This window comes from Mya arenaria, chromosome 4 (genome assembly GCF_026914265.1).
Source record: "Mya arenaria isolate MELC-2E11 chromosome 4, ASM2691426v1".
Taxonomy (NCBI): Eukaryota; Metazoa; Mollusca; class Bivalvia; order Myida; family Myidae; genus Mya; species Mya arenaria.
In genome coordinates this window covers 80,781,450-80,808,325 of record NC_069125.1, presented here as the reverse complement: position 1 = coordinate 80,808,325, position 26,876 = coordinate 80,781,450, and the positions used below count along the sequence as shown (strand labels likewise).

Below are 26,876 nucleotides of genomic sequence, written 5' to 3'. Positions count from 1 at the left end.
AAAATAATTGCCTATATATTATTTGGGCACAATATATAATGCTTAAAAATGTTACAATGTTGCCGAGAAAGTTTTGTTGATTTTCACAAAGTTCTGAACGATCGTCAAAAGTTTTCTGTATAATCATACATATAAGGATTATGATTTTTTTAGGTTTGAGGAATTCAATTTTATTTCAATGCTAGTTTCCGCCTTTTTGCCATTGACTATTAATATGGAGCTATTTCATTGGTTGTTTACACCACCCAGGAGTATAAACATTCCCATAAAATTTTGGATTGCCGGCGGGATCTTCGGGTGGGTTTTTTGCGGGGACCATTTGCCGATGATACTCGCGCATTCGTGAAGCTAGATCCTTTACAAGGGACGGATTAGAATCGGCTAGGTTGTGGTACTCATTCGGGTCATCTGAAATTATCACAGAAGTAATTTCAGGGGCATATTATATAAATGCTTTATCGATAAGTCAGAAACAACTTAACCACATGTAATGTGACCTCAGTCGACTTCTAATTTTGAAAAAACAACAACAAGTTATAGGATATATCATTAATACGATCACTTTGTATTCAAAATAACAGTTCATAGCATAAATATGCATCCATACTTCTCAAATTGTAGAGCTTATAGTAGGATTGGTTCCCCATATGTGGCTCCCATTGGTGTATGTTGTCTTCCGTGTAAATTTGTTCAGGCGGGTACCAGCCATTGTAGAGGCCCGTATTTCCTGCCAACAGTTTGAAGTCACCAACTCTGTAAAATGTAGTAGCATTAAAGTAGTATTGTGAATCAGAGTTGAAACGGCTTCATGTGGGGCAATCATACCAATTTAATTCAACTGCCATTGGTTGTTTTGTTGTACTTGTTGAGCCCTAGATCAGTTTGAACTGTATTTTAGAACAATTTGGATGGAGTATTGTGAAGGATAACTAAACCATATGTTATGTTACAATACCGTGACGATGAGTTTGTAAATCAATAGCTGAACATTTGGTTTCTACATGCCATATTATTTTGTAACTCAAGTGTCACTTACCTGATGCCTGCATGTCCTTGTGTTGCAGGCACCACATCATCCAGGTTGTATATAAATTCCTTTCTCTGTCCCTCCCCGCCAGTACTGATTGCTGGCCATTGGTCGATCCCGTCCATTCCTGGATCTGAAAACACACGAGTTTATGCATTTCAGAGATTGGCTAAAACAATATTTATTAATATGATAATAAAACATTAGCATATAATAAGTACACTTGGAAAATAATCGAAGAGACGGCTTATAGCCAAAATTAAAGTTTCTCTACTTTATTTCAAAGGCTGCAAACAACAGGGTGAAATCAAAAAGTAACCTTGGGGTAGTAGTCGGAAGTTTCAAGCTGCTCTCTCATTTTGACAAAAACTTTATTATTTGGCTTGTAATGAGCCGATTTCTGCGTAAATATCTACCAACCAGTGACATAAGACTGCTGACGAAACATCAGATCGCAGATTGTCATTATTCCGTTCAAATATTAATCTTTATTGGCCTGGCCATAAGCGTTATCAACGGTTTAAGAACAATGAATAAACATCTATTTTTGAACTTAAATAGGAAAATCTGTGATCGGATTTTTTGTTAACAGTCTTATATTATTAGTTTCCATGCACTTTCGCATAAATTGGCTTGTTAGAGGACAAGAAAATTAAAAATCTGTGAATGTGCAGTTTTAAACATAAACCCCGTTTTGTGGCACAGGATCAACTCCAAAGACATAAAACACAAAAACATAAACAATCCAGAAACAACGAGCAACAGCGAAAAAACTCACAAACAAAACATAATTAAAAAAATGCAATGCATATTTGCTAAAAATAAACTAAAGGACTAAAAGCATATATCTTTATTTGAAAGTAAGTATTACTGTTACCTGCCTTGATCCCGGCCGCTGAGAGTATAGTTGGATTCCAGTCAACAGCATGAATCAATCTGAAAATAGTGAAAATCAAAAAGGCTCTGATCACAAATATTAAACTGCAAGAGCAAATGGATATCAAAGTTAATGTTTGCGTTTCTCATTTGTTTTTTTTTTGTTTAAACATTGATAATAACTATTTTCGCGCAAATGGTTACACATATCTTAATATGTAAAACAAATAAACCTAAGACTGATATTAAGTATACTTTCAAAAGAAACATGCAAATCTAATTAAAACAAAGAGTCCTCAGGGACAATACCAGTAGTAAAGCATTCAATTAAAACCACTGTTTAGATGCACACGTGTAAGGCCTTAACACAACTGATTGAGCGACAAAAGCATACATTTTAAGCATGAACAATTGATAAATAGGTAAATATTTACCCGTTAAATGTGTAGTTTGTCTTTAGAAGCCGGGGACCAGCAATAAAAGCCGCAACTCTGGTTCCCCCTTCCCAAATTGTAATTTTGCCTCCCCTTAACGGCCAGTTGTTACCCGCTCTTATTATCCAACCTCCGTTCTGTTGTTCAATGATAACATGTATTGTTTCAATGAAACTTCCAACAGATGGTAGGTAATAAATTAGAAACTCATTTTGACAAACATACATTTTTATTTCTACTATGGCCTTTTATGTGGAAAATAAACTAAACAATTTTATAAATTAGAAATCTAATTAGTTAATAATGAACAACTTACATCCGGCGTGAAGAAGAACATTGTATCCTCATAAAGACCTTTCTTCTGGAGGGCGGACACCACACGACCTATAGCCGCATCTAAGGCAGTCACCATTCCTATGGATTAATTTGTTCGGATATATTGAGTCATAATGGTCTAAAAAGAATAAACTTGAAGTCCGCAAAAAAAACCTGGAACATCTCTTTTTGTGTAAACATACAGTATGAAATACGGTTGAACTCAAAGCAGATGCCATGCATTCATACATTGAGATATATGTAAAATGATGTTTTAACCACATACCAGGACCTTTATAATATAGTAAAGTATTATGCATAATATTGTCTGTTTGACCTGCACACACTTGTACATGACCACGACTCCCACGCCAGGCATTTGAAGTTTTTCATGACCCCAATTTTGAAGCGCCAGTGTAATCATTAACTAGTAATGGGCCTGCACGCACATCGTTAGGTACGTAAACAGATGCCATACTATTAAGAGCCAGATAATTCGTATCTTAATCGTATGACATCCGGACAGTGCGTTGTTAAAGCTCAGGATGCGCCCGATGGCGATTTAAACATTAAAGCACCCGATGCATAAACAGTCATATATGGGCGCCTTATCCTAGATCGGTGGAATTATGACCTGGGAGACTCAATTGAAGAGGTTATGTTTCTTTCAGTGCATGTTTCATACTACATTACTTCTGTTCTGTAATTGATGCAACTTCCTGTTTGATCAGTAAATATCAGTATTCTAAATAATAGGTTCGACGCAAAATGTGTTTTGTCCTGTATTTCAAAACCACATTTGTTTAATAAATTCGCAAGCTCATTTCTCGCGCGTAAACGAACTATACTACTGCCACTACAGATATCAACTAATCTAATATTTGTGGTTGAGTCTGTTTCATTTTTAAAATACAATAATATTGGTTACAAACAAATAACGTATGAGGTATCAATACAATTTTCGTAAACGCAGTTATTACTGTCACTACATGAAAGTGTCCTTCTTTGTTAATTCTTTGTAATATCATTAGGAAAATAATTTAACTAACCAGAGAATGTTTTCCTGTCACGATTCTTTACATTGGGGTAAAGTGCCTCATATTCTGGAGGAACCTGAATGGCAAATCATTAAGCAAACTATGAGAAGGGGCTACTGTACAGTACATATGCATATTACAATGAAACCTACAAAGACAAGCTCAGAAGTCAAAAAGGTAAATATTTTTTCTGCCAAGAGGGAGAAGTTTAGGCCATAAACGACATTAAACGGGTGTCAAAAACTAATCAACAAGACAAAAGATCATTCGAATATTTCAGACAGTAAAAGTAATAAGAATTAATTAATTGGTCATAAAATGACCTGTATGATGTGATAATGTTTTGTTAAAAAGATGGTTTTATTTCACAGACATTATGGTATTTGTAAGAGTCGCATGCAAGATAATGAAACAAAGCTTTTTATTTAATACTTGACATAATTTTAGCATTTAAATTTTGAGTTTTATATTTTCATAATAAAATTTGCGTTTAAAATTGTATAAGGCATACTTGGAAGAGCCACTGTGTTCACCATGAAGCTTTTATAAAAACAGCACAGCCAATCAACAAAGACCAAAGAGAGTAAAATAAATTAGCCCTACAGGACACACTAACTAATGAACTAAAATAAATGGCATTACCTGTAACGGTTCATGTACATTTTGGTAGGGCAAATATAGAAACAAGGGTTTCGTGGTGTTATGTTCCGAGATAATCCTCTCCGCCCTTTCTGCGTACAAGTGCTGTGTTTGCAGAAGATGGTATTTTGATTATGCAATTTAAATTCAGATAGTTGAGTAAAATTGAAAATAGTTAACAAATTTACTTATATGAAAGTTTCAATCAATGTGTTATAAAGGTCGCTTAAAGCCAAAAATATATAACTTTTGCCAATGTTATTTAATTGATACTAATAAATTGACAATTTGAATGCATTTAAATGTCAGCCGTTTTCAAATACTCTCGTACGACGTTTCTTATATGTTTGTTATATAGTGATTGTTGTGCCCATTAAGAAGTCCAAAACAGAATATTGGCCACACCATTCGTGACATATACTTTTGGTTCTCACTCAGTTAAGTATCTTTCACGAAACACACAATGAGCATCATAAATAAAAAAAAGTGGTTCTGCATGCATGTCATAACACAGCACCTATAGATTTTACCTCTTCACGGTTGTGTCGGCAATCTAATGCACATGTGATACAAAACTGAATTTGTTCAGATGTTTTATTGTATCATTACCGCTGAGTAAGATCCATTTTTGTCCCATACCGCCTCATATCCATCATGGAAATCGAGAAATTGCCCTTAAAAGAAATAGGAACAAATATAAAGGCTTTTCATTTTAAATTATAGCCATAAATAAAATGTTATTTTAGCTACACTGAATAAATAATACCTCGATATGTATTACAGAACGACTGGTAAGTCTTGGATGAAATGCTATAAGGGAAACTTTTGTTTAAAATCACATACGTTCATAGTGCGTGAAGTAGTCACTACGACTGTTGAAGTATCCGTAGAAAGAGTCAAAGCCACGATATTGTGGTGTACAGTTCCAGCTGCAATATCCAAGATGCCACCTGGAAGATATTCCGACGGCTTTTCCTAGCTGATTTATGGTCGTTATTAGGCGATGTTTGTTATTCCAAAAGGAATATAAATCATTCCAGTTTGGATGTAAAAATCGTAATTTTGTTTTAGCCGCTGGTTTTGTATATTTTTATTGAAAAACTATGGGAGTTTAGTTTGAATTGTATGCTGTACAAAAATCATCAAGGCACACCAGCAATTCATTTCTCATGTAATTGTTTTACATATAGAAGTGAATTTGTTGATTATATTTGTTTTCATAATGTATGTTTAGAAAATTTTTAAGGGACCCATTAGAAATGTTGTTTAGTGCTTATATCAAATTGTGTTGTTTTAATTTGTAGAGGCAAAAGCAAAGCAAGGGAAACATAATAAGAAAAATATTTCATGTTTATTTAAAGATGCACTCTGAATCCCAAAAAAGATTTACCACATTTAATGATATTGTTTTAATATTCCAAAAAGAATGAATACATACATACAGAAACAATGGTTCCTTTGAAGGATACCGATTTTCCTTTGAGACTATGGTAAACCACAGTTAATCCATTAGATTACACCAATTATCGTATTAGTGCGCCAAAGTGTAGGCTGCAAAAAAATGTGCTCTGTAAACTTTTAATTATTTTAACAAGAAATACGTTAAGGATTACTGTGAAATTTGTCACCAGTGTCTATGAATGTGTCATGATTGGATATATATACTTTTTGTGTGGAATAACTTTGTGGTTTTGTGGAAATTTGGAATTTATGAACATAACTTATATATCATTTGAAGTTTCAAAAATGTGTATCTTGCCTAAGGCGGATTTGTTAGCTGATCAGTGTTTACCAAGGATTATCCAATATAATAGCTGTAGCCTACACAGTATAAGGCAATAATCACCAGCAAGACTTAATCCATGTGTACTAGAAACAGTGAAACAGTTAGATATACTACATCAACATAGGGGTACTAGAGGAGGTCGGGTCAATGAAAGACGAATATGGGACACAAATGATGGAGTTCACCTTACTAATATTCGTATCTTACCTCAGAATATATCAACACATATAACAACATCAATAACAAATACTGAACATAGACAAAATACCAATATAAACAGTGTTAATCCCCACAACTTGAGAAAGATCACACTTGAACCACTGTCTGTTCGTAAAGGGCAAACTAATATCAAAATATGTTGTCACAATTCGAGATCAGTGAAAAACAAGACTTTAGCCTTTTCTGATTATATCACTTCCAACGACTTTGACATTGTGGCTGTGACAGAAACATGGCTTGGTGGTCCAGGAGACAAAGCATGTATTGCCGAGTTAGTGCCTAGTGGATACAAAATCGCCCATGTTCCTCGCCAAGGTCGTGGTGGTGGGGTAGCGGTCATCCACAAGGCACCCCTAAAACTTTCCATGCTTGCATCCAGTCACAATACCAATGTTACTTCTTTTGAATATATGGACTGCAACATCACTATAAAAAACTTTTCTCTGCGATTAGCTGTGGTATATAGGCCGCCTCCAAATAAACAAAATGGCATTAAGACTACGACATTTCTTGATGACGAATGGCCAACATTTCTTGCAAACTTTACGACTGCTGAGAACGATATTATTGTGGTTGGCGATGTTAATTTTCAACTGGACAATCGGTCAAACCTTAACACGTCAAAATTCAACAGCGTTTTGGAAGCGTGTGGTATGAGACAGCACGTCACTGAGCCTACTCATGTAGCAGGCCACATACTAGATGTGCTTATTACCAGAGATACAGGCACAACGGTATCAAATGTAGAAATATCTGATCCCGGACTCCCGGACAACAACGGCAATACATCTCGTGATCACTTTGCTGTGGTTTTCAATGCTAGTGCGTCCAAACCACCACCAGTACGCAAAACTGTGACTTACAGAAAGCTAAAGTCTATAGATGTTGATGAGTTTAAAACCGATATTTTGGAATCAGATATTTTAAATAGTGTAAACGATAGTCTCAATGTTGATGAACTAGTTGATGCTTACAACGATGGTCTCTATTCCCTTCTTGACAAACATGCGCCTCTTAAGTCCAAGACCGTTGTACTAAGACCAATGAATCCGTGGTATTCCCAAGAACTTCATGATGCTAAACATTTAAGACGTCAGTTAGAGCGAAAGTGGCGGCTGACTGGATTGACAATAGATCACGCAATCTACAGAAACCAATGTGCTGTAACTAACAAGCTTCTAAATGTGTCCAAAGTCAATTACTACAGTGAGAAAGTAGAGTCTTGCGGTCGTGACATGAAAGGCCTTACCAAAGTAACCCAACATTTGATGGGTAATACCAAAGATGCAGTGCTGCCATCTGGTAAATCTGCAAAATATCCAGCACAAGACTTTAGTGACTTCTTTGTAGATAAGGTTGAATGCATACGTAGTGATATAGCCTGGACCAAGTCTCACCAACAAATAGACACTGTTGTTCCTGAAGCACCTTTTAATGAAGAGCAATTTTCAAACTTTTCAGTAGTCTCTGATATGGACATCTCAAAGATTATTCGCAATTCTCCTAACAAATCCTGTGAACTAGACCCCATTCCAACATGGCTGTTGAAAGATTGTTTAGGTGAACTATTACCATTGATCACCAAAATCATTAACACTTCACTTGAAAGGGCATATGTACCACCAGCTTTTAAAAGCTCAAGAGTAAGACCTTTAATCAAGAAGACAGGATTAGATCAAGAGGTACTGAAAAACTACCGGCCTGTATCGAATTTACCGTTTTTGTCAAAGGTTCTCGAGAAAGCTGTCGATTCCATACTTGAAAGACACCTATCTGCACATAACCTTCATGAAGAACGCCAGTCTGCTTATAAGCAATTTCATTCAACAGAATCTGCTTTATTATGTGTACAAAATGACATCCTCCGCTCACTTGATCAGAATGAGGCTACGGTGCTAGTCATCTGCTGCTTTTGATACGATTGACCACAGCACCCTGCTTTGCCGACTTGAACAACACTTTGGCATAGTAGGCAAACCTCTACAATGGATGAAATCGTATCTATCCGAGCGTCATCAAACAGTCTGTATCGATGGAGAACTGTCAAAACCTGTATGTTTGACATTTTCTGTGCCACAAGGGTCTGTTCTTGGCCCCAAGAATTACATCATGTAAACCAAACCTGTGGGTGCGATTTGTCGGAAGCATGAACTTCAATATCATTTCTACGCTGACGATTCGCAATTGTACATGGCGTTTAAACCAAAGGAAGCTGTTTCACGCAATGAGACTCTGCAACGGATTGAATCGTGCCTAAATGACATCGTACTGTGGATGAACAATAACTTTCTAAAACTCAATGCTGACAAAACTGAAATGATTGTCTTTGTACCAAAACGTAGTAAAGTTGAAGACCTTACTATACGAGTAGGTGATTCTGTTATAAAACCATCGACAACAGTTCGAAACCTTGGTGCCGTACTAGACTCTCACTTAGACATGGAACAACATGTAAACTCTGTCTCTCGTTCATGCTTCATGCAAATTCGACAAATAGGTCAAATCCGGAAATACCTGACCGTTGACTCAACCAGAACCCTGATAAACACGTTAGTGACATCAAGGCTGGATTATTGTAATTCGCTGCTTTGTGGATCTCCAAAGTACGTTCTCAATAAACTCCAAAATGTTCAAAATACGGCTGCTCGGGTTATCACCAGGACACCACGTAACAGCCACATAACCCCTGTGTTAAAGGAACTACATTGGCTTCCGGTACACATCCGAGTTGAGTACAAAATCCTCACTACTGTGTTTAAAGCGCTTCACGGACAGGCCCCTACTTACATACGCAACATGCTAGACATTTATATCCCATCCAGACAACTTAGGTCCCAAAATGATTGTTTAACACTGTTTGTACCGCGTAGTAGGACTGTGACTTATGGTGATCGTGCATTCATGACGGCAGCCCCTAAACTCTGGAATGCCCTACCTAGAACACTTAGAAGCTGTGAAACTCTGCCAGTGTTTAAAAGAGCACTTAAAACTCACTTTTTTAAGAAGTTTTATCTGGACTAATTACTTTGATAACCTTGTCGCTTTAGAGTCTTGGGTCTTATCTGTATCTTATTTTTATGTGTGTCTTTTTAACTCTTATTTTACATTTGAATTAAATCTGTGACTTGAGTAATATTGATGTTTTAATTTTTTTAAATATTTTTATTTTTATCTTTTTAAATATTGTAACATTCTAGTAATTCTGTACAGTACTTTTGAACGTGTTAATGTACATGAAAAAAAGTGCTTGAGAAGTCTGGTAAATAATAATAATAATAATAATTATTTAATATGTTTGCGCTTTCTTTTATTAGAAACACTGTTATCTTTTAATTAGATTTTCCTTAAAAGCATTAGTAAGTAGTTAAAGGTTTATCAGTCAAAATCGATGTTTGTTATACATGCGTTTGTATTGATTTTGTATATGAGTGTCACTTTAAGTAGACAAATTGTTTGTCAGACAAATTGGTTGTCAGACGTTCTCACATGAATTTATTGCAAGACGCACACCTCAAACATCGATGTAGGTTTATTTCAATGGGAAGTTGTTGTTACTGTGCAGAAGGCGAACATTTATATAGCTGATGAAACATTAAACATTCATAGCAGATATAATAAGCTAGTGTGAGAAAATGCTTACACATATTAGACTTTTATATTTTTTATGTTAAAAGGAGATTTGAATTTGTTTTTCTAAGAATATTCTAAACTTAATTTCCATAACCACACAATGAATTATTAAAGTGTTCACATAATTTATTTTGGGCGTTTATAGATAGAACATATTTCTTTTGGAGGATGGTCATCTCACCCAACACAGCAAAAAGTAGGTGTGGCATTGGAGTAATGGACACATTGATGTTCTAAAAAAGGTTAACTTTATTTCGATGGAAAGACGATTTCTAAGCTGGAACTTTCCAATTTTTTTCAAAATTTATATCATGTTGCATGTGCTTTTAAGGGGACCGAAGCCTGCCTATTTCAATTTTTGTTTGGAAAGATATGAGTAGTTAGGTTGGAAACAAACATTTTCTTGGTCGCTTACTTCAAAATGATGAAAGTACTGCTACAGAATACTTAATGCTAATGCTTACTTTCCGATGGCATGTGTAGCATAGCCAGCGTTTTTCAGTTTCATGGGAAAAAATGTGTAATTCAAGGGGGAACAAACATCCACTACGTCATTTATCACTAGGTGCTGAAATGTGATGTAACAAGGATTAACACAGGTAATTCAAAGACAATAATAAAATAACACTTGATAATGAATAACCCTATGTTAGCTTAAAGGGAAAAAACATACATACAAATGATTCTGATAAGTTTGATGTACGTACTATAATTTGTGTGTCTTAAACCATGGTACATCCATGTGTTGTAAATAATAGATAATCTTATTTTGATATTTAGATGAAAACGTGGGAGAAGATGCACTAATAAATAGGCTTTTAATTTAACAATATCTTCTTTTTTCAGTTCTTTGTTTGAAACCTTCTGCAATTGCAATGCAAAATGAAAAAAAAACGTCAATGACTCGCAGTAACAAATACACACCTGTAGACCAGCCTTCCATGGGTAGTATCCTGTCATAAAGGCATGTCTTGATCTGAAATAAGTGTTAAACAACTCATGTCCTACCGAGTGAATTTCCGTAAAACTTTATTTATTTCACTACAAAGTAGAAATGGTGTTCAAGTAGTACGGGAAGAGATCTTTCAATTTTGCAACTTTTCGAAACATGTTAGCATGGTTATATTATGTTTAGTCTCATCTTTCAAACGGAACTGTATTTATCAAAATATGTCCATTGATGTATAATTTACAGACATAGATATAAGGTTCATTTAAATACACTCCATATTAAGTGGGATTATAAAGGTACCCGATTGACTACTTTTGAAGCAGCTGAATGGCTAGGATTATCTGTTGAAGTAAGAGTTTAATGCACGGAATGTCTAATCGATGGATACCTAATATGTTAAGTGATGATCTTAAGTGAATTCATTTCAAACTTGCTCGGAAACTATTGACGAAATAACCCCAAAAATAAAGCGAGCTATTTCTAATATAATAGCGCTTGGCGAAATCATTATTTTGAACATGTTAGATTATAGGCCAAGACAATTACGAGAAAACTAACCGTAGCAAAGTGGATATGAGGTGTTAAGAAAGTCATGTTCTTCATTTCCTTAAATTCCATTCAAAAACTGTACATATCGCGATACATTGAAGATCTGTAACTGCGAAAAATGTTCAGGGTTTATGTGTACATGTTTGTTCTCTTGCAATGTCACTTCAATGGTATATGTATATTTCCTCATGTATTTCATATGCCATATATCAACTCTTGTGGAATACTGTTTCAACAACTCAAAAAGCACCTAAAGGGTCGTCATGTTCAGACCCATAGTGTCATTGGGACTGCGTGTGTTCAGTATTCTAACAGTGCCCAAATATGATTATGCCAACGCTTTCCTGAAGTTTTATTCAATATGTTTTGCGAAACGAGAATATTTTGATCAAATGTATCAATGGTATTCGTAATCTTTTTGTTTATCTGTGTGTCAAAGATGGAGTTGAATATTGATGGGCGTACCTTTTTGTCTATTGTCCGAAAGGGCACCCAGTGTATTGCTGTCAATTAGAAGGAACAATGAAAAAGTGTTGAAGGAATTGAGATCGAAGTGGGGACAAGTTGCGTGAGAAGTGTATTCATTATATATATGAAACTATTATCAATTTTCTCATGAAAAGTAAATTGCTTCAAAACTACCAATCAGGCTTGTCTGTTCTATTGTGTTATCTTTGTTTCTTTTGGGCATTTATCATGTGTATTTAAACATGATTATCATTATAGTTTGGGCTACTCGGCTTCTCATTGTAGATTCCATTGCAACACTACAATAGTGTATTATTGCTACAATCAACTTACGGTGAACATACTGGTTGTACATAAGACTGACTCAATTTTACGCCCATGTTTGCCAACTTGTCGATGTTCGGTGTGATCATGTCGGGATTATGAAATCCAACATCGTTCCATCCTGAAAAATTATTAAACCCAGGGCTGTAAATTTACATCAATATTGTCAGGCCAAATTTTTATTATACTAAAAGATATTTTGATGAAAAGTAAATATTCTTTAATAGTTTTTGTACTTCGTATATCCATTGACTTTTGTAAAATTAATTGACCAGCGTTTTTAATACAAAGTTTATTTTGGGCAAATATAAAAACAACACATGAAAGTAAATTTATTAAAACCAGTCTTTTACATTTTATTTTCACTTGATGATAAAAGTCATAATCTAAGTACGACTAACATGGGCAATGAAGCGTTAATATTTAGCTTAATTTCAGTAATGTGTATGTCTTACTAATAATGATTCAAAGTAAATGGCTTTTATTTGATATGTGATATTAGAATGTTTTGAAATTTAACTTGACACCTTTTTTGCCTTCATTGTTCTTCCATGTTTCTTGTTTGTGATTTTATGTTCTATGTCTTTGGCGTTTACCCACTGCCATTAAACCGGGTTTATGTTAATTTTTTTGCTACTGAGCTTGTTTCTGTAGCTTTTCGCATCAATATTCAGTTTAGTTTGACTCAACAATCATTTCGTCAAACATTATAAATAGTTTATATGACATTTGACATGAAACAATCAGTATCATTTAGTTATTCAACAGGCAAAGAGGATAAAACATGTGTTTTTAAAGAAAATGGAAGATGATGTTAAATAATCAATAAAATAAGATCTACTACACATAAGTAAACATCAATGTATTTTATCAATCAATTGTTCGTAAAACTTGGACAACGTTTCTGGTTTCCAATTTTAAACATACATCAAAGCACTAGTTGTTTACTTCGGAACGAATCTTAGACAGACGCAAGAAATTAATTGGATTGAAAGTTTGACAAAAATCAAAGTTAAAATTAATCAATTGAGCAAAAGAACACCGACATTCTACGGTAAATTTACGGTAATAGTATATATTCTAATATCTATAATATCATAAACAGGGCAATCCCCTTTTACACCAAAGAAGGTACTTGAAGAGTTCAACACGTTCATTTTTTAATTTATCTTGTCCAGTAAAAGTAAGAAGTTCAAATGAACAGATAAGAAAAGATAAATTAGATGGAGGACAACAAATGGTTGATACCTGAAACCTCTACCAAAAATAAAGTTAGAACTACCACTCTTTTATAAACGTGGATGCATTTATTGAACTAAAAAACCTGCTTATGTTAATATGCGAATATCCTTTACAAAAATAAGAAAGCAAATCGTATGGGGTAGTCGCAATATTAAGGAATAGGGAAATTCCTGGTATTTAATAACTGGATTGAATCTAATTTATATATGTTGACGATATTTTCAAAGAAATAACATTTAATGAGGCATATATATTACGTAAATTAAAATCAAAATATAATTGGATTACTGAAATTCACCGCTTAAAGAAAACTTTTCCGACAATTTGGAAACAAATATGAAACACACAACATTCAATAAGATCAAACGCTAGAACAGACTGTATTTTAGTTTAACCGAACAAATTCATGTTTATGAATAGCACTTACAAATACATGAAACAATTTGTTAGAAATTCACAGAACCAATCACACACCAGTAATGGAAAACGAAACTTAATGATACTCATATGGGATGGAATTCGGTTAACTTTACTTTGAAATAACGAAAATATGAGATAATCGAATCAAACAATTTAAGTTCAAAATTGATTCATAGAATAACAGCCACAAATAAAAATCTAAAGACCTGTGTTCCGTGTGCCTTGAAAACGGAAGATTTCGATCACTTCTTTGTACATTGTAAAAATAAAGAAATCTTTTAAAATGTTATATCTGGTATATTCCAGAGTTGTAATTTTGAACATTTATTTATCACTTAAATATAAGGAATTAGAGTTAACAGTAAAGAGTATATTGATATCAATATACTGCTAGCCTACATTGGATTTGCAATATATAAATCATATATGATAATTGATAGACGAAGTAAGATTATAAACATTATTTTTAGATTAGTTTAGAGACGCATGGTTTATACAAAAATAACATGAATTATAATATGATTACATTTTTTTTTCGAAAAGCTAGGTCTTATTATAGAATAAATGTATTTTTTTTCTTCTGCTTTTTAACGTGTAATTGGTAATTGTCTTATATATACTCCGATTAGATATCCATAACCATTGTGGTGAAATGTATGTACATTATATATATTTGGTTTGTTTTTAAACAGTAAATGGGCTATTGGAAATGGTTTCAAAAAAAGAAAGAATAAAAGACTGGCGATTGTAGGTTATGACATGTTTAAAGATTGTAGAGTACGACGTCTTTGTAACCAAACAGAAGTACCTCGGGTCTAAATAGAGATAACTTATTAAGTAGGATAAGTCTTTTGTCACTGTGATGTGGGCATGGAAAGAAGCAGTGAAAGGTGTCTTTAATTTGTCCGCACTGGCAAAAATAACTTCCTACACCATTTTTTGAAAATAAATGCTCGTTGATGTTGCTGCAATGTGTCCATGGCCTTGTGCGATAGACACTCAACTTCTGGTCTCCGTCGTAGAAAAATTGTGGGAATTTTTTTTTAAGTCTTGCTGAGTGTTAAAGCAAGTAAAGAGGACACAGAACGAACCCCTATCGGAAGGCATTCCATAAGGACATTGTAGATGATAGAAATGAGCTAGATAGGAACTGCACCTTGGAAGAAATGTTGTGGGGTAAACATGATTAATGGTTTCGCCAACACGTAAGGGAACCAAATTCGAAAACCAAAGTTCGAGCCATTGAATGGAACATTGTACGAAATAAGGATGAGCTTGTGTGTACGTTTTCGTTCGAGACTCAAGTGGACTTAAGGTGTTACATGTTGTTACAAGATGTGTTGCGCCACAAATCAATCTGGCAGTTTCAGGTTAATTGTTTGATGGTCTTCAACATCTTCTTGCAGAATATTGTCCCTGACAACGTCAGCATACTCGAGGGACGGTCTTTTGAAAGTTGTAGAGCTCTGCGGTCAAGGAAAAGACCGCATTATGCGTGTGCGCTGCCAGGTATTTCGCTTGACGGACTCAAAATGCGCCATAATATAACTATACTAAAATGTGACCCATGATAGAGAAAACATTTCAACCAATCGCGATAAAGAACTTGAAAAACGTCACAAATCACTGCCCTGATTTCTTTGCCTTCATCAATAGCGAGGCAGAATGCTAGGAAAATAGATGATAATTCCGCCGTCTTGGGGATAAGCTATCATATTATTTTCAAAGATATTTATAAGTTTTAGAAGAAAGATGATTGATCGGTCTTCTCATGAATATCGCCTCGAATGATAAAAGCGTTGGCATCAAACTGATTAACTCGAAATAAAAAATGGATTTTATTTCCTTGGATTGTATCTGGCAATGACACATCAGACCAACCCTCATTAGATAGGTGTCCGTACCTATATGCATTTATCAAAGTAATAACAGGATTGAAGAGAAGTATAGATTAGGTGAAACCACCCCACCAAGGCATTTGAAATTAATCCAAAACACATAATCAAAAACATTGTGATTATACAACTTCCGCAAATATTGCAAAGTGTTTTGGGTTAATATATTTTTTAATTATTTCTTGTTAGAAACATACGATACGGAAATCTGATGTATGAATTGGTTATATAATAATATGTATTTTAAAAAATTATCACGATATGTTGCGTATAATTTTACTGGAAAATGCAACTATTATCAAATATAAGGTTTTGGAATGATCGTTAAAGTTTAACTTTGTGATATTGATGAATTCGAATAGACGTTTAATATGTATGGCATATCACAGGCTTTTACGTAGTTTTGAAATAGTGTGTTCTCAACATTATTTTAACCGTCTTTACATTTTAAGGCGTAAACCTATGTTACAGAAAATCATGAAATGCCTTCTCGAGAATCACGAGACTCAAGCAATCGGCATTGCTGACACCTGTTAAGTCGGTTATTTGATTGAACTATATCCGGCAAACTACAAGATAAGAGTTCGTTTTTTAAATTATTTTTTATAAAAAATCTTGATTAATCAAATCAGTAAAAAAAACAGTAAAATATAGAGTATTGTATAATAAACGCAAATTGTTGGAGATATATAATCAATGAAATTAAAACGTTCGAATAGTAATTAGTTAAGTGTATTATTTCTTAAAATTAGTTTGCCATGATGCTATTATTGCTCTGCCTGCAGGTGTGAAATGATAAAGAATATTTTCTTATAAAATGTGGATCGTAATTTATTTTGTAGAGTAGAGGAGTGAAATTCTTCATAACAAAATGATGTTGAATTGAGGTATGAACTGTTGAAAAGCCATACGTTTTTATCGTGTCGGCGACGAATCATTCACTTTAAATACTACTAAAAATATCTACATAATTATTAATAGACAATGATAGATTTATTTCAGAGCTCTTGATATTCTGTCCATGCTCTTCCACCCATGAATGGAATACCATTACAGGCTAGAGATTTTGGTCCAATTACAGATGACTTTAAAGTCAGTAATCTTAATAATGGTGTAAACTTTTATACAAAGCATGAAAAAACACATTTGCCAAGTTAATATGTTAATTGGATACATACAGATACCTCTTGCAATTAACCAGTGCCAGTTGTAAACCTTTTCCGACATATTTTATTACAATTATTCGTCAAGCTAAGCTTAACGCTCAGACATTTTGAAAAATCTCGACCAAAACCATATTCAGCTCGAACCATCATAAATGGACGATTTAGAACACTTCATAAATGAGCATGAAAACTTATTTTATATCCTTATAAGGACTGTTAAAAGTTTTCATTAAGTCTTTTTGAGGACATAGAACCAGTAAAGCAACTACACATAATGGATCCTTCGAAAGAGCAATTCCTTAGAGACGAAGTAAAATATATGTTGGATAATATTTTCATTGAATCAAGTCAGAGCAACTACAGTTTTCGAAACCAAAACAAGAAACCGAAAAAAAGTCAAATGATAGAGTTGCAAAAACAAATGCAAGATTTGCTACATGTTCAAATGCAGCAACAAAGAGATTTAATGGTGCGTCAAGAAAAAAGAGACAGTCAACAAAAAAGTTGTGTAAAACTACCAAAGTTGGATTTGTGCCCATTTAACGGTGATAAATTAAAGTGGACACAATTTTGGGATGCGTTTGAATGCACAGTTCATGACAACAAGAATTTGTCGAAAATTGAAAAATTCAATTATCTTCAAACAAAGATTGTTGGTGAAGCTAAACAACTAAACAAGCAATTGCCGGATTGGCATTGTCAAACGAGAACTACACTGTGGCAATTGATATATTGAAGCAGAGGTTTGGAAATCCACAGGAGGCTGTGGATTTGCATTACAAAAAGCTGATGAATATGCCAGCACCAAATGGGAAAGTGGATAGTTTACGCGCATACCTAGATACAGTAGAGAAACATTTACGTAGTTTGGAGGTATTGCATGAAGATATTGAACAACATGTGTTCGTTTCAATGATTCGTTCCAAGCTGTCTGGGGATGTGTTAAGACAAATTGAGTTGAAAAAGGATCAAAGGTAAAATGGACGGTGCATGGGCTAATAGACGCTTTGCGTGAATACATATTAGCCTGTGAACACGCCGACGACAAAGATAAATTGGAGAAAGCTTCAGATAATACTAGGGTGGGAGCACATAAGTTCCAGAAGCCCCAAGAGAGGCCACAGTATTCAACATACCAGTCCCACAGAAGTGAACGACCTTTCCATAAGCCATTTACCTCTGCTGAAATATTATATGCTAATGTGAAAGGTAAATCAGCAGGGAATTTCCAGATTAAATGCAGGTATTGCAATGACCGTCACTGGAGTGATGAATGTTTGAGGTACAAAGGGATTGAAGATCGGAAGAAAAAACTGCATGGGTCATGCTTTAAATGTCTTAAAGAAGGACATACAGCCAGGGAATGTAAGACGAAAAAATTGTGTGTTCATTGTGGTGAAATGGATCATCACCACAGAAGTTTGTGCCCAAAGAAATTCGGAGGGAAAACCACAAATGTGCATCTTTCAGAGGAGATAAGGGAAGACCCATCTCACAATAGTGCTACAAAGGGTCATGTGTTAATATCGTCCGATGAAATGGTGCTCATGCAAACCGCCAAGGCGAGTGTAGGCAATGAAACAACTCGATTGTTGTTTGATTCGGGATCACAAAGGACGTATATCACGGAACGACTAGCTAACAAACTAGGTTTAAAACCTACAGCCGAACAGGAACTGAAGCTTGTTACGTTCGGAAGTGAACATACAAAGGTAATAAAGACAAAATCAGTGAACATTGACATTACCTTAAAGGACGGATCCTGTATGAAGTTGACAGCAAATGTAGTGCCTACAATAAGTGGAACAATTCAGAGGAATCCATTGACGAAGGTGCTTTCAAAACAAATGGAACATTTGATTAATAGTGTAGACCTATCAGATACTATTCCAAGAGCTCAGGAAACCACAACAATTGATGTCTTGATTGGGAATGACTATTACTTAGATATTGTGTTACCCCAACGAATAGAGATTGAACCCGGACTGTATTTGTTATCTTCAAAACTTGGATGGATTTTAACAGGCCGTTTGAGAGAAGTTGAAAGTGGAACTGATACACTGAGCATGTTTGTGTTGACGCATGGCACAGACATCACAAAACAAAGTACATTTTCAAGCTTAGATGCTTCAATTCCTACTAAGCCAGATTTGGAAGATTTCTGGAACATCGAGTCGATTGGCATAATTGACAATGTGGACAAGTCCGATAATGACATCGCCATGCGAAAATTCCAGGACACCGTTAGATTTGACGATGGTCGCTATCAAGTTACATGGCCATGGCGTGAAGAAGATTTCGAACTGTCATCTAACCGACAACTTGCTCTTGGTCGTCTGAGGTCCACAGTGGCGAGAATGTGTAAAAGACCGGAGCTTTTCAAAAAGTACAACACAGTGATTGAGGATCAGTTGGAAAAGGGTGTTATTGAAAAGGTGAACTTTGGAGACCAGGATGGCGTGGTTCACTATATTCCCCATCACGCGGTTATTACACCACAAAAAAACGACCACCAAATTACGAGTAGTGTACGACGCGTCCGCGAAGACACGAAATGAGAACCACAGTCTTAATGAATGTTTGTATCGTGGTCCAGTGATTTTGCAACAGTTGTGCGGGATGCTTATACGATTCTGTATGCACAGGATAGCAATTACTGCTGATATAGAGAAGGCCTTCCTTCAAATAGGATTACAATTAGACCAACGAGATGTTACCAGATATCTCTGGTTGAAGAACTGTGAAACACCGACGGTGGACAAGGATAACATTCAAGAGTTTCGTTTTCGTCGAGTCCCGTTTGGTGTTATTTCAAGCCCATTTCTTTTAGGCGCAACGGTGCAAACACATATGGACAATTACAGTACAAGTTTTTCGCAACAAGTGAAAGATAACATCTACGTAGACAATTTGATAACTGGAACTAACACTGATGGTGAAGCAATATGTTTTTACAAAGAAGTGAAATCAATATTCAAAGAAGCATCAATGAACTTACGAGAGTGGATGACTAATAGTGAAATAGTTAATCAATACATTCCCAGTAATGACAGAGCTGACGGAAAACCAATGACTGTTCTTGGATGATATTGGAATCCAGAGGAAGATACAATTGCACTAAAACCTACGGAAGCCCATGAAGTCGAGACTATAACAAAGCGTGTTATCCTGAAAGTCGTAGCTTCAACATTTGATCCGCTTGGATTATTTTCTCCAGTAACTTTGAATGGAAAGCTGCTGATGCAACAGCCGTGGAAAGAGAAGCTTGATTGGGATGATATCGTTTCAGATGAACATGTCCAAGAGTGGAAAACAATCAAGCTCGATCTTGAAAGGATACCCACCTTCAAATTGAAAAGATGTGTTACCAATGAAGCTGATGACAGTGTGACCTACAGTTTGGTGTGTTTTTGTGACGCCTCTGAAAGGGCGTATTCGTCGGCTATTTATCTTCGCCAAATAACCGACAGGGCCATCAAAGTAGAGCTTATCTTTTCTAAAGCAAGACTTGCTCCTGTGAAAGGAATGACCATTCCAAAATAAGAGATAATGGCAGTTGTCATCGGTGTTAGATGTTTAGAGTATGTTCAGAGTCAGGTCGGTGTGCCGATTGAACAATCGGTGTTATACACCGATTCTCAATGTGTATTAAAGTGGATTTCATCTGAGAAGAAACTTCCGGTGTTTGTTCAAAATAGGGTAAATGAGATCAAGAAGCACACCGGTATAAGATTTGCATATGTAAAGACAACTGAAAACCCAGCTGATATCGCTACACGTGGATATACTGTTGAAAAGCTTACTAAAAGTGAATTGTGGTGGAACGGACCATCTTGGTTAATGGACAGGTGTTATAGTGTTCATTGTGACTCAGAATCAACAATGTGCGTATCAGATACATGCGTATGTGTTGAACTGGGAAATGAGCCAAGTGGTGAAAATGAAAATCTGAAGCATGAACTCAAAACGAGCGACGAGTGTAATGCACCGTTTGATATTCGGTATGACACATTCTCTTCCGTGACGAGACTCATACGAGTTACAGCATATGTGAAACGATACTTAGATAATCTGAGATCTCCAGAAAATAAGAAACGTGGTGCTCTCTCAACTTCAGAAATATGTGAAGCAGAGTGGTTATAGTTCATTCAGAAGAAACACTATGGAGACGTTTATCTGGCTATCAGCAGCAAGAAACCTAACAACCTACAACGTCAGCTAAACTTGACTCTAGACGACAGGGGTATTTTGCGTTGCAGGGGAAGACTGCAGTATGCAGAACTCACAGAAGGTTCGCGAAATCCTATACTGTTGCCTAGAAACGACAGGTTCACTCAACTGTTGATTGAACAAAATCACAAACAAATCATGCACTGTGGAGTTTCTCAAACATTAAGCTGTGTGCGTTACAAGTACTGGATTCTTCAAGGACGAGCAATGGTTAAATCAGTACTTCGTCAGTGTAATGTGTGTCGTCGTTCTGAAGGCGGTCCGTACAAAGTTCCGGAGATGCCACCTCTGCCAAAATCACGAGTGACATCAGCACAGCCATTTACAAACACAGGACTGGATTATTTGGGTCCCTTATACATCAAATCGGCTGCTGAAAAGAAGAAAATCTGGGTGTGTCTATTTACCTGCTTAGTAACCCGTGCAATACATTTAGAGGTAGTGCAAGATATGTCCTCTGAAGAGTTTCTCCTTTCATTCAGGAGATTTGTAGCATTGCGTGGTGTTCCGAATGCAATAACGTCCGACAACGCATTACAGTTTAAAACAGCTGGCGCTACAATGGATATGTTGTGGTCACACACACTTAAACACGAGGACGTTACTAGTTATATGTCCGAAAACAGAATAAAGTGGCATTTTATTGTCGAACGTGCACCATGGTTTGGCGGATTCTATGAGAGGCTTGTTGGCTTAGTTAAGAGGTCATTACGCAAGACACTTGGCCGGAAGTTGCTAACTTTGATTCAAATGCAAACAGTTATGAGAGAAGTTGAAGCGGTAGTGAACGCAAGACCGCTCGTGTATGTTGATGACGACATCAACTCAACCATCACTTTGACTCCGGGCCATTTTCTGACATTAAATCCTAGAGTTGGTGTACCGGAAATAGACGATGACACAGATGATCTGCCGTACATACCATGTGAGAGCACAGCCGACAAACTGTTAGATATGTGGAAGAAGGGTAATTCGTTGTTAAACCTGTTCTGGAAAATGTGGAGAGACGACTATCTGTTGAGTTTGCGAGAACGGACACAAACGCACTTAAAGAGTGGCAGAATTCAGTCTTCAGCTCAACCTTGTGCAGGGGACGTAATTCTTGTTAAGGACGAGCTTCCACGAGGCTGCTGGAAAATGGGAAAAATCAAATGGCTACGAACAAGTGGTGACTGCTATGTACGGTCTGCAGAAGTGCAGCTAGCATCGGGTCGTGTTATCAGACGACCTTTAAACCTGATGTTTCCAATTGAAACATCCAAACAGCATAGTGTGTATATCGGAGAAGCGAGGTCTACACTGGGTCCTTCACCTAGACTGCAGCGCAAGGCTGCAATCGAAGCTCTGCATAAAATTCGAGCGTTAGAATATTAGGTTAAAACGGAATATCAGCGCCTTTGCGAAATATATATATTTCATTAAGTGTATAAAAACAATATCATTTTATTACAATTTGAATAATATAACATTTTATTACATTGTGTGCATCGGTGTTAATTCTAAGAATAAGCTGCCAACGGTGTATGATAATATAGTGTACTTGACACGTGGTTTCTTACCGACACGGATTAACTTCAGTTCGATAAAACTATACACCGTCGGTTAAATTCGTGCACGAGAAATTCGTTTTCAACGTGCATATGCAGTTTCTTATCGTGTATATAAAGTGAAGTAAATGTCAATGTGCCATTCTTTAGTTTGCAATAGCACAAGTTACATTAAAACTACGAAGATGCCAGAACATAAGTGCGGTGTTTGTGATAAAGTGTTCAAACATCAGAGAAGCCTGACCAGACATATAAAGGAGCGACATTCTACCATCGAACATTGGAACTGCACCCAAGATGGATGCTTTTCGAAATTTATACGTCGAAGCTATTTATCAAGACATTTGATTATTAGCCATAGCCTCTCCGGTATTCAGGCTAGAGAGTTGGCCTTATCGGCGCCGCGAGGTAATGCTGCTAGAATTTCTACAAATGAGTATGAGGATATTAGCGAGGATGACTCGGCGTTCGATATACTTGCCGAGTTAGATGAGCTACGTAAGCTGTGCAGCTCTGATGCCAACGACGCTTTCGAGAATGAATTACTCGAGGAAATAGATGTCTATCTGAAAGGCACAGAAATAACTCTGGACGAAGAAACAGTGTGTTCGATCAACGACGAGCCCGTTACCAGTGACGAACCCGTTACCAACGACGAACCCGTTACCAGCGACGAACCCGTTACCAGTGACGAACCCGTTACTTACGAATCCAGCGGAGAAGCATGTTTATACACCGTGCCGAATGGAGAGACTATTTCATCAGCCGACATCAGTATCGCAGATACCGACGTCGCGGACGATGTAAGTGCGTCACCCGACATCGAAACCGATGAAGAACGTAGCGATTCGGATGACACCTCCGTTATCATCATCAGTGACGAGGAAGGCGACGACGAAGACGACACCGTATGCCGAGACACAGCAACTCGTCGTGTGGCATGCTTAACGACATACACAGCTAGAGCAGTGTACACATACAATGGGGATACTGTTATCCATGAACAGTTTGACACTAGTATAGACTCATGGAATTATGATATGTAACGTTATTTTTACTGTTTTTACACTGTACTTGTATAGTGAGTTATTTTCTTGTGGTGGACATGTTTGTATTTTCCGTACGTTAAGGAAACTCTGAACGTATCAGCCACGTAAAAATGTTTCATTGTCATTCTTACAAAGTTTAAGATTTTTGAATATATGAAATGTTCACTAGAATTAAGGAATTACCATTAATACTCACTTATGCATTACTGTGTCATTTAACTTTTGTTCCCGGCGGGAATGTCGTGAATAGCACGATTACAGTTTGTTTATTTAAATGTTAACTATACTGTGTTAATATTGTACTGAAAACGTATTGGTATAGCATAGTTAACTTATCCTTATTCTAAATCTAGTAATTTAAATCGTTTAATTTGAACGGTGTATTGCTTGTTACGACGGTGAATGTGACGTTGCCGTCGGTGTTTGTGCACCGACGGCGACGTCACGATTTACCCACGTTTCAACATTTACACGAGTTTTAGTCACGTGCTTTTGTACTATATAAGCCGTTGACATGTGTTCAGTAGGGAGCTAATACTTAGATTGTTGACTATGATGGATAGTAAGATAAAGTGCTATTAAAATTTGGATTATATAAACTCATTGCGTTGTGTGTGTAATTCTCACGCCACAATCATTTTTACGTATAGCTACTTGGATGCGTGGTAGGTTTTTGTATTTTTGTAAGTGATTTTAATACGTAATTTCATAATTGTTTATAGTCATTTAGGCCATTCCCTTGTGCCTCTATGTTTTTCTTTTTAAATATAATTGACTTTCGGGCTTGTCCCTGTTGATTGAACTGTTATATTGTAAACATGCAGATATATCTGATATTGATTGTTGTGGAGCATGCATCAATTATGGCATTATTTACCGCCTACCTAAAACATCGGGCTAGCTTCGATTGACCCACTTAAGCCAAATTGACCATCATCAAACGTTAAGAGAGAAAATACTATAATTGCATGTATACTTGTTGATGTGCAGTTTGCTTAATCAAAATATGTTAATAAATGTCTAATGTAAATACTATTTTAGTCATATGATAAATTATTGCTGGGTTATACTTATTATCGGTCTTTCTTTTTCTTGTTTTTCCAAAGGAAACTTATATTCAATAAAACTTTCTAATTCTTGACAAGATGACGTGTGACATGTATATGTAATTAAAATTGATTCTTTCTCCTACGATAATTTTAAGGATGTATTTACCAGGACTAGTTTAGAATATTATAGAATGTTCTACTTCGCGAAAATATAATTTGTAAATGTTTAAAATTTGGACCTTTTAAAAGTTCTATAGTAATAAAATGTTGTTGTTTAAATTAATTGCTGGTTTCTTTATATAAATGATATATTGAGGCTTTTGTTGTCTCATGTGTAGCAGCAAATTGATGACAGACAAATGCCTTACAAAGGCCATTTTATTATTTTCACATTTAGCATGTACAGACAAAAATCTGAATTTGGAGATATTTAAAATATAAGGATATCAATAGTTGAGCGTATGTCACCTTAACACTTATGCAATCGTCCCGAAGGACAAGAATATGTAATAATAATTTTATAAAACAAACCTAGATCATCGGCCACAATGAAGACAATGTTTGGACGTTTTCCCGCCACGGTGACCAACATACATATCAGACATGGGAAAAGGCTGTCTAGCCAAGTAGGATGAAGATTCATAGCTGTTACTTTGAAAAGCTGTTTTTATCAATGCTCTTCGCAGCTCTGGAATAAAAAAGCTTAAATATGAAATATTGATTAAAAAATACGGCATACATACATATATGCAAAGCTGTTTTTTTACATAATTTAATTGAAACAAAAATAATCCTTTTATTTTAAGAGTAACCACACCTCAAAAAGTTCTCCCTCTTTGTTTGAAATTAGCTAAATAATTTTCAACGTCAAAAATAGTCAAACTTGTACAAAGGTAATTTTGTCATAAGCCACTTTTTATGAAATTGGGTGGTCAGTGTATATAAACACATTTCAATGTTTTATACTTTAATAACGATATACATCTCATGATAGTAAATACAACTCTGCCATGTACAAAAGCCTGCAGCAGTAATAAAAACATAATTTGATATTTTTTTTCATTAGCAGCTCTGAGTAATCATAGTATCATTTTCTATCAATGGAATACCAAACATCTCCCTCCATAAATTGTCAACCTAAGGTTCACATAATTATAAGAGACAGTCCTGATAACTTTTGTGAGTATTTAATCTAAAGATTAACGAAACTGCCAGTTAAAACATTATCCATTATAACGTCTTATCTGAGACTGTAGAACTTAATCTGATTGTCATAACTTCTAACATTAAACATAGTTAAACATATCGCTGTGGTGGTTTAACTTTCCTCCCAGATCGAGTTACGTTTGTAACTGGACACGTTTTTGTTGAACAGTGACATAATCCCCACTTTGTTTGTCGTTCGATTTGTCAGGCTCACGAAAATCACTGTTCGGAATTTGTTGTAAATGCCATCGATTTCTTGTATATGTTCTATTTTCTGTTTCTACAACATATTAACTTTTTCCCTTGAAATGGAATCGTAACAGTTCCTTGGTGTTTCCCATTTCTTCTCATTGTCTAGTTTTGTTCTGACCTTTTGACCTTCATTCAATAAAGGCCATGTAAGTGCAGAATATCTCTTGTTGCAGAAATGTTCGTAAGTTTTGTATTCTTGTCATTTCTTTGAACAATTGACCTTCTAAGCAATATTGGTCTTGTAATTTCCGGCATACATGGAAGAAACGTGCGAACATTCCTGCCTACCATCCGCTGATTAGCACAAAATCCTGTTGTTGGCGTGTTCCGATACGTTTGAAGTGGTCTGATTACATCAGTTTTTCTCAAAAAAATCTTCGCTAATTTGACTTCAGCTCCGGCTGGAGGATTTCCTTTTGCATATATTGAGGATGAAAATGTATGTTTCACATTATGTTTTTCCATAAACTTAGTGAACTTATCAGATGTGAAAGGTGTACCGTTATCGGTCACTAGCACAGTGGCGTCGCCCCACTATAAAAAACATGTTTTACTTTTTTTCCC

General features: G+C 35.7%; 1 protein-coding gene across 1 annotated transcript; it reads right to left on the bottom strand.

Annotated features, from left to right (window-relative positions):
* Positions 1–220: 220 nt before the first annotated feature.
* On the bottom strand, positions 221–25,497 carry LOC128231114 (arylsulfatase B-like). The gene is made up of 14 exons (XM_052943533.1): positions 25,386–25,497; positions 12,266–12,377; positions 10,888–10,939; positions 10,428–10,531; positions 5,172–5,278; positions 4,938–5,002; positions 4,332–4,433; positions 3,702–3,765; positions 2,654–2,751; positions 2,338–2,474; positions 1,905–1,963; positions 1,037–1,160; positions 608–753; positions 221–408 (listed from the first exon to the last, which is right to left on the bottom strand). The coding sequence occupies exons 1-14, from the start codon at positions 25,495–25,497 to the stop codon at positions 221–223; spliced, it is 1,470 nt and encodes a 489-aa protein (XP_052799493.1).
* Between the last annotated feature and the right edge of the window lie 1,379 nt (positions 25,498–26,876).

What these genes read in the sequence shown, in the direction of transcription:
- LOC128231114 (XM_052943533.1), bottom strand. Translation starts at nt 25,497, where the DNA reads ATGAATCTTCATCCTACTTGGCTAGACAGCCTTTTCCCATGTCTGATA. An exon ending in CATTGTGGCCGATGATCTAG is followed by an intron (nt 12,378 to 25,385) that starts GTTTGTTTTATA and finishes ATAATTTTTCAG; the next exon opens with GATGGAACGATGTTGGATTT. An exon ending in GCTACACATGCCATCGGAAA is followed by an intron (nt 5,279 to 10,427) that starts GTAAGCATTAGC and finishes AATATCTTCCAG; the next exon opens with GTGGCATCTTGGATATTGCA.